Source organism: Crocuta crocuta, unplaced genomic scaffold (assembly GCF_008692635.1).
Source record: "Crocuta crocuta isolate KB4526 unplaced genomic scaffold, BGI_CrCroc_1.0 scaffold186, whole genome shotgun sequence".
In the NCBI taxonomy this organism is placed as follows: Eukaryota; Metazoa; Chordata; class Mammalia; order Carnivora; family Hyaenidae; genus Crocuta; species Crocuta crocuta.
In genome coordinates, this window is record NW_027551569.1 from 4,661,415 (window position 1) to 4,670,469 (window position 9,055).

General features: G+C 55.4%; 1 protein-coding gene across 1 annotated transcript in view; it reads left to right on the top strand.

The window, feature by feature from the left end:
- The window catches only part of NGB (neuroglobin), a 4,502-nt gene extending 252 nt beyond the window's left edge, over positions 1-4,250 (top strand). The window contains exons 2-4 of the mRNA XM_077750714.1: positions 1,126-1,237; positions 2,073-2,192; positions 3,597-4,250. Coding sequence (XP_077606840.1) covers positions 1,126-1,237; positions 2,073-2,192; positions 3,597-3,731 — 367 coding nt within the window. The 3' untranslated portion in view covers positions 3,732-4,250. The remainder of the gene's footprint in view (positions 1-1,125; positions 1,238-2,072; positions 2,193-3,596) is intronic.
- Positions 4,251-9,055: the final 4,805 nt, after the last annotated feature.

Sequence of the window (9,055 nt, forward strand, 5' to 3'; positions counted from 1 at the left end):
CGGGGGTGGTCGGGGGTCCTCCCCGGCGGATCTCCTTACACTGTGGCCAGCGGGCTCTGCTCCCCGCGTCGCGCCCGCTCCTGAGTGTCCGTTCCTTGGGTGGTGCCTGAAAGGGTGCCCCAAGGGCCCCGTGCGGGGAGGGTGTGCCGGGCCCCCGGAGGACAGGCACTGGCCAGGCCCTACGAGGGCACACGTCCAGCCGCCAACAGAAGAATAAACCGGGTCAGAGGAAAGGACCAGGCTGGGACCAGAGAACAGCCAGGGAAGGGACGATAGACGCCCACGTCTCACCACTGGGGAGAGGGGGAAAGGGTTGCGCAGACCCCAGGGAAGGGAGGCCAGTCTTCATCCTTACCTTGAGTTTCTAGGTAACCCCTCTGTCATCACCAGAGGCAGTGCTCTGTGGCCATGGTTTTTCAGGGGTCTTGGCTCCCAAAGCCAGCCAACTTTTGAGGCGGCTTTTTGCAAACCGCCTCCACGCCCACCCCCACCCCCCCGCAGCAACAAAAGGGGAACAGGGAAATCTTCTATGGCTCTGCTGCTTCTAAGCTGTGTGACCCCAGGCAAGTTACTGAGAGTCTCTGCGCTATAAGACTGGGATACCAGTTATACCTGCCGCCTAGGATTGTGAGGGGTAGAGGAGTTAACCGCATTAACATACTCAATGGCCAGTAGGTGTGAAGAGTTCTCAGTGCTGCTCTCATCACTGGCCCAAGCACCCCCAAACCCGATGAGACTCAGACATTCTGGCCCAAAGGAAGAGAGAGACAGAGATAGAGAAGAGAGAGAGAGACAGAGACAGAGAAGGGCTTTCCTACTTGAGGACCCCTCCCTGTCCCAGGCCTCTGAGCTGTTTATGGAGGGGCCTCTCAATGCTGGGTCCTGTGGGGGGCTGAGAAACGCACTGAGGATGCCCCTCAGAGCCGGCGGAGGGGGAGAGAAGGGGGCACTGACAGAGATGGCAAAGGGGTCAGTGCCCGGTTGGACGGTGTATTCTAACTTCTGGGTGGATCCCTGCACTGCCCTCCCCCCCTCCCCCATTGCTGGGCAGCTAGGGCTCACAAGGTCGGTGGGGGCTGCAGGGACTGACCCCCCCAGGACTGACACCTGGGTCTCCCCCCACAGGCTGTTTGACCTGGAGCCTGACCTGCTGCCCCTCTTCCAGTACAACTGCCGCCAGTTCTCCAGCCCAGAGGACTGTCTGTCCTCCCCCGAGTTCCTGGACCACATCAGGAAGGTGAGGAGAAGGCGGAGCGGCCTCTGGGGGAGGATGAGAGACTTGGGCTGGGGAGAGCTACTCCTGCCCTGGCCTGGTCTCACGCCCCTCCCGCCGCTGCCCCATGCCAGGGGCATCTGCTCCTTGCCGTCTGTGCCGAGCCGGGCGGTGTCTGGGGCCCCCTGTGCTCAGCCAGCTGGTCCCAGCCCCACACTTGCCCCCAGCGTGTCCCTGGCTCCTGAGGGTGGTGTCGGCACTGACCCACTAGGGCCATCTGCCCATGACAACCAAGCTGGGGTTCCCCTTGGAGGCTTGTGACTCTCACAGTGCCTCCGCTTCTCCTTGTCCCGGATGGACAGCACCATCCAGCTGCCATGTTTAGGGCTTTGAGACCCTTAGAGGAGAGGAGCTGCCTTCACAGTATAACATTAGTAGTTTGGCCACTGTTGAGTGCTTTCTGTATACAGACACAGATTGCCTTGCACTTCCCCCTCCCTTCTTTTTTTCCTCCTCCCTCCCTCCCTTCCTCCCTCCCTCCCTTCCTTCGTTTCTTCTCTTTCTTTCTTTCCCCCTTGCTTCCTTCCCTTTCTTTATTTTTTAAACATCTTATTGTTTATTTTTAAGTAATCTCTACACCCAACGTGGGGCTCAAACTTACAACCCCGAGATCAAGAGTCGCACCTTCCACCATCTGAGCCAGCCAGATGCCCTGACTGCCTTACATTTCTGATCCTGGAAAACGGAGGGTCCTGGTGACCTCTTACTTCTGGTGGGAACCCCTGGGTTCTAGACTGTGGTTGTGAGCAGGTGGGATTTCTCTGGCCTCTCCGATTCACTGCTACCTTGACCTTGGCAGGTGATGCTTGTGATTGACACTGCGGTGACCAATGTAGAGGATCTGTCCTCATTGGAGGAGTACCTTGCTGGCCTGGGCAAGAAGCACCGTGCCGTGGGGGTGAAGCTTAGCTCCTTCTCGGTGGGTAACGGGCTCCCCCTCTCTCTGGAGCTCCTGACCTGAGGCCACCACTCTCCCTGTCCTCCCTGCCCACCTGTTCTCTCTCCCCATTCCATGCCCTCAGGTGACTAGGGTGGGGGCCTGGCATCTGTTACTCCTGCCATGGGACCCCCTGCGTTGTCTTGACCCCTCTGAGCCTCCAATTTTTCTTCCCTGGTATGGCTTCTCTTAGAACCATGGGATTCGCCAGTCTGCCCTGTTTCCTATCACTGTGTATAAAACCACCCCAAGTGAACGATTTCTGGGTTCAGTGGCGCGGTGCTTTTGTTTCATGTGGTGGCACTGGCGTCACTCATGTGCCGCACTTGGCTGAGAGCACAGCTGGGGCTGGTGCATCCATGTTGGTCTGTCATCCTTCGGAGCCTCTTTCCCGGTGGTGTCTCATTATCAGTGTCTCATTATCGGTGACCTAGACGAGCCTCCTGACAGAGTGGCAGCTGAGTTCCAAGAGAGGGCAGCGCCCCGATGCTCCAGGACACTTCCTGCCTCCGCTCCCATCCCTCTTGGTCACGCCCCATTGGCCAAAGCCAGGCAGGTGATGAGCTCAGGCTCAAGGTGGAGGGACCCCGCTCAGGGGGCATGAATCCTCAAAGTGTGGTTCAAGGGGAGACACTGACAGGACAGTCCACCCCATAGTCCAATCACCTTGCCAGATGGTAAGCACAGCGAGGAAGGGACCACGTTCATCTAGTCCCCTCGAACCAGAGCACTAGTTTGGTGCCTGGTCTTTAGTGGATACTCTGTAAACATTTGTGGAATAGATAAGCCATACTTTGTTATGGTTAATAACAATCAAGAGTCATTAATTAGTCTTGAAGGCTTGCTGTGTACAGGGGCTGGACAAAGAGCCTTTTATAGATGATCTCATTTAATCACGCCAGCAATCTGATAAGTAGGAACACTTACTTTCCTTGTTTTACTGATGAAGCAACTGAGGCTCAGAGACGTTGTAAAACCTGCTTGAGGCCACACAGCTCATACATGGTGGAATCAGGAAGTGAACTCAGGTCTGTCTGGTGGCAGAGTCTGGACTCTTAATACCATGAAGCTGCCATACAGAGGAGGAAACTGAGTCCTGGGGGCAATGACTTTGCTTGGTCTGAGCTGGGGGTCGCAGGCAATGTCTTGGCCCCACTCACGGGGTGGTTGTAAGGTTGAGTGGACTCAAATACTCGGTTCACTAGAAGGCTTCACATTTAAGGGAAAAGGGGGTCTGATGCGGCACCTGCGTGTTGGGGCAGAATCGTGCTCGGGAAGTGTGGACCCTGTGCAGGAGAGAAGGGCCAGGCCTCAGTTTCCTCGCCTGGGGAATGGGGCGATGCCTTCCTGCCTTCAGGAATGACAAGGTGCCACTTGCCTCTGCAGACGGTGGGGGAGTCCCTGCTCTACATGCTGGAGAAGTGCCTGGGCCCTGCGTTCACGCCAGCCGTGCGGGCCGCCTGGAGCCAGCTCTACGGGGCCGTGGTGCAGGCCATGAGTCGAGGCTGGGATGGCGAGTAAGAGGCGGCCCCTGCCCAGCAGCCTCCGCCTGGAGGCCCGCATCTGTCTGTGTCTGTCTGTTGCTCGTGTCTGTTGTAGTCCAGGTCCCCTTAGGCCTCCTTGCATCTCGGCCCTCGTCCGCTTGGCCATCCTGGAGAGGTGACGGAGCAGGGCTGGGTCTCCGGCTTCCTCGTCTCCAACTGCAGGCAGGGGTGGCTTTTCCTTCAAGGAGGGGCTTCTGGATTTCCTGGTGCCCCAGTGGCTTTTCCCTGCTGCCTTCTCTCCCCTCTGGCATCCCCTCCTCTGCTAAGAGAGGAGTGGTGTTGTGGTCACAGTGGTGGCGTGGGGCTGGGAAGGTGGAGATCTTTGAGAGCATGGGCCCTGATCATCCCCGCTTCTCAGGTGAGCCTGGGCCAAGCAGGGGGTGGGTGGCTGAACTTCGGACACCTTCCCACTTTGCCTGCTTCCCATGCTTTTCTATCCCAGGGGCGTGTGCCTTTCATAAGTAAACAAGAGGGACCCTTTTAGCCTTCCTTCTGGAATCACNCTGGGGAAGGGCAAGGAAGGAGGGGGAGTTCATTCCAAAGAACCCTGAATTCTGGTGGCTGTTCCTCACCCCTGCGCTCTGGCAGGGCTGGGTCTCACCTCCCCCGCTGCTGCCCACGCCCACTGCGGGACCACAGCCCCCCACGTTTAATACCTGGTGTGTGCCTGTAGTGAGGCTGCTGATAGAAGAGAAAGTGGCAGAGGGGACCCCTCTGCCCTTGCCCCAAGCTGTCTACTCTTTTACCTTTCGCTCTGTGCCATGGCTGTGTAAACTCATAAGGAATAAACGTGTTCTGTGTGCCTCTCTGACCTGCTGGGACTGGTCTTTTCTTGGGTGTTGGCTTGTGGCAAGATGAAGCTGTAAGGCAGGCGATCTAGGGCAGGTGGGAGGATGGGGTCGGGAGGGCCAAGGCCAGAGAGTGGGCATAAAAGAAAGGAGAAGCTTGAGGAAAGCAAGAAGCTGGTGGCAGAGATGGAACTGGGGGGTCTGTGATGGAAACTGGCTGCCAGGGCCCCAAACTCGGTTCCTCTTCCTCTTGGGTACACAGCCGGACTACATGTCCCAGCATCCTTTGCAGATAGGTGGGGCATATGACCTACTTCTGGCCAATGGAATGTGTGGACGTGTGCATGATTTCTACACCTGCCCCCCGCAAACTCCTGCAAGTTCTTCTGTGCTCTGCCATCTCTCTGCCAGCCTGATGCGGATCTTACAGTGACCTTGAGGGCCATGTTGACTGTGGCAGAGCCACAAGATGGAAGGAGCCTGGGTCCCCGAATTGCTGCTTGGAGGAGAGCACCCGCTAATCAGAAGTGCCTGGTTGGGCCAAGGAACTTCTCCATGGTGTGGAGCAAGGACCCACTTTGAGTTTTATAGGAAAGAGACACAAACGTCTATTGCGTTTGTGCCATTAAATTATATATTTCGGGTTGTTTTGTCACAACACACACTCACTCTAATCCAGAGTCTAAAGCAGTTCACTGGTCAGGGGTCTGGGAGCCCACCTCGTAGGGGACAAAGTGAGGCCAGGGATAGGAATGGGCCAGGCACCAGGACAGCAACAAAAGGCACCAAAGACTCATAGGGTCTCTGAGGAAAGCTTCTAGAACCTCCCTGATTGGGCAGGTGCCAATCCCAGGGTGTGGGCTTTTTTAAAGAGATTGAATGGGTTTGGCTGGGGTGTACATTGGAGTTGAAGAGCAGGTATGAGTATGTGTGAGTGTGTGTGAGAGTGTTTGGTCAGGGGGAGCGAGCAGATGCGGGTAGAGACCCAACCAGGGACACGCAGCAGCATTAAGAGTGGGCACGATGGGGCGCCCAGACGGCCCCGTTGGCTGGGTGACTGACTCTTGGTCTCATGGTGCACCTCACCCAGTGTCGGGCTCTGCACTGCCAGCGGGGAGCCTGCTTGGGATTCTCTCTCTCCCTCTCTCCCTGCCCCCTCTTGCTCGCTCTCCATCTGTCTCTCTCTTAAAAACATAAATAAATATTTTTTAAAAAACAAAGAGTGGGCATCATATAAACAGGCTTGTGGGGCCCTGGAGCTGAGCTGTGAATGGTTGGAGGGGCTATGCCGCCCACTGCCCTCACCCTAAGGCTTCAGTTTTCTCAGCCAAGACCACTGTTGCTGGTGCCCGCAGGGCCTCCCTAGCTCCCAGCTGGGGCTGCGTTTTGGTTACGCTCTGGTGACCCAGCCCGCCAGGCAGTGTGATGGCGACATTGTCTGGAGCGTGTTGGGAATGCTTTTCCCACTGTAGCACCAAAAACATTTTTCCTCGAGCCCCAAAGGCTCCGGTGAGAGAAGGCCTCCTCTGCATGAGACCTAACAGCTGAGACTCAGGTGGCTAGGCTGCAGAATGTCTGTCTGGGGCGACCTGCCTTTGGAAAGGCCGAACAGCCATCTCTGACCTGGGTCTTGAGCCAATGTAAGCATGGGCGTGTTCACCTCTCTTGAAGACTGCCCTTCCACTTGTGTGTGCACGCGCGCCTGCAGTTGTGTGTGTGAGTGTGCGTGCATGTGAGTGTGCGTGCATGTGGGTGGGGGTGGTTCCTTCTTCCTCTGTGCCAGTCTCAGTCGTGAATCTTCTCTCCTGTGTTCTTCCGCATTCTCCCAGCCCACCTCTCCCATCTTCTACGAGGAGCCAGCTTCCCTCGGACCCTTCCGTCTCCAGCCAGTGCCCTGTGTCTCTACTTCCTTTGATAGCAGAACTCTACAGAAGGATCTTTCCTCGCCGTGTTCATTTCCTCACTCGGATGAGAGAATGGGAGCCTCCTTCACCCAGGCTCTCATCCCCGCCCCTAATCTGCCACCACCAAGGTCACCCAGGACTTCTGTCCCGCCGGGTTCAGAGGTTGAACTGAACCAGTGCTTGCCTTGCTCTTCTGCTCAGTAGCCCTTTGAAGAATTGATCATTCCTTCATTTAAAATGTTTTTATTACAGAAAAATGTAACATACACAAAAATCTGAGCCTAGTGAGTCTCGGGGTACCTCACTTGGCATCCATGTAAGCAACTCAAGATCTTCCCCCACCCCTTTTATTCTCCTGGCGAGTTAAAAAAAAAAAAAAAAAACAAAAACAAAAAAAACTTTAGAGAGACAGTTTGGGAGTGGGGGAGAGGGGCAGATGGAGAGAATCTTAAGCAGGCTCCACACTCAGCGGGGAGCCCGAGGTGGCTCAATCCCATGACCCTGGGATCTTGACATGAGCCAAAATCAAGAGTCAGTGGCTCAACCAACTGAGCCACCCAGGCGCCCTCTGCTGGAAGGTTTAGAGCAAACCTAAGACTTTGTGCTCTTGTAAAGTCTTCCAGAGGGGACATCTAGCTGATCCCTTTTCCACCTGAATCCCGCCATCAACATACCTACGGAGATGAGCATGTCTCCTCAACATTGCCTAATGCCCAGTCTGCTTTCAGAGTTCCCTGATGTCTTTCTGCAGGTGGTCTGTTCCGTCAGGGGCCACACATTGCACCTGCTTGTGTCTCTTAAACTTTCCCACCCCTCTCCCTTCCCCCCATGACTCTGATGCATGAGATAAACTCGTTCACTGTCCAGTGGCATTTCCAGCCACTCTGACTGGGCTGATGCTTCCTCATGGCATCTTTGAATTCACTCCCCTCTGCCCTGTCTTCACCATCAAGTGTGATTAGTGCTGGGGGCTCCCTGCTTACTTTCTGAATCCCTTCCTTTCCTTGGATTCCAGATGGCAGGGTTTCCTAGTTTTCCTCCTTTCTGGTGCTTCATTCTCCCTGTGGATTCCCCTCTCATCTCCCTTGGATCTCCTCTTGGCTCCGGCGGGGCCTCCGCCTGTCCCATGCTTTAAACACCTAGATGCTGATGATTCCAGGTTGCATCTCCAGCCTGATGGACCCCACTCCAGACCCCCGTATCCAGCCCCCTGCACAATGTCCCTACTAGGCATTTCAAATGTAACACAATCCAAGTAGAGCCTGGTCTTTTCCCTGCTCCTTCCAGCATCCTCTGCTTTGGTAAACCAGTTTACCCAGCTGTTCAGGCAGAAAAACTGGGAGCCGTCCTCACTTCCTTGATTTCTCTCAGGCCCAACATCAAATCCGTCCATGGATCCTCAGACCCCTTCCGAACCGCTCCATCTCTCTCCTCGCTGCCTGCATCATTCTTGTCTGAGCTGCCATGCCATCTCTCCTGGTGCTTCCAACAGAGCCCCAGAGGGGTTTCTCCTCCACCCTGCCCCCACCCAGGGGCCGTAGTGATTGCTTCAGAGCCTGGGGTGATCATAGCTCCCTCCCCATCCCCACCCCCATCTTGGAATCCTCCAGTAGCCTCCACATCACAGGGATAAAGCCCAGGGTTCTACTGTTCTCTCTGATGTGGTCTTACTCTGCTGTGTGCCCTGGCCCCCCACTGCCCTGGGCCCTGTATTTATTCCCTCCAAATCTGCCCAGCACCCCCTTCATGCAGCTCCCATGCGCCCACATGCCTCATTCCCAGAAAAGCTCGCTCCAGATCCTTCCCATCTACAGTCACTCTCCCCATTCTCCAGCATTGTGTTTTCTACAAAGCCCCTGCTCCTACCTGACACCCACTGTATACATCGGTTTATTGCACTTATAATCTATTGCAAACAAAATAGGAAGACTCTGGGCTCTGTGTTTAGAGAGAAGAGGTGATTCTTCAGACCCTTGCTGAAGGGGACAGAGTAGCCAGAAGTAACCCTTGGGGCCCCGTGGGTGTCTCTCCAGCCCAAACAGCTGGGCTTGTTACAAAGTAAGATGATTATAATGGAAGTTGTGCGGGCACTGGGTATTAATGGCTTATAAGACAGAAGGCAAATGTTGGGCCTATTGATTACCTACCTGTCGCCTGATATTTGAGCTCCCTGGACGCAGTGTGAAGGGAGGGGCGGCCTCCCCGCCCATGGCTTTGTACCTAATTACAGGCTGGGGGTCCCTCCTGCCTCCCCAAGGCTAGCCCGGTGTGAGGCGCTGAGACCAGTTCCCTGTGCTTCAGGGGTGTTAGGCTGTGCTTGTTTTCCTCACCCATGAGAGCCTTGCCCACTCAACCCTCCTTGATACTAGAGATCCCTGGTGAGTTTTTGTAAAATAGGGGTGCCTGGGCCCCGTCGCAGAAATTTTTATTTGTTTAGGGAAGGGGCCTGGACCCTGAGATTGTTTAAAATCTCTCATTTGCAGCCAAGATAGAGAACCCCAGCATTTGAGGCTTGAGATGTGCGGAGCAGCTACATGTCATCAAGGCCCAGGGGCCAGCGGATGTTTAGAAAAACAGCTCTGTTGAGAAAACTGTGCACTGCCTTCCCG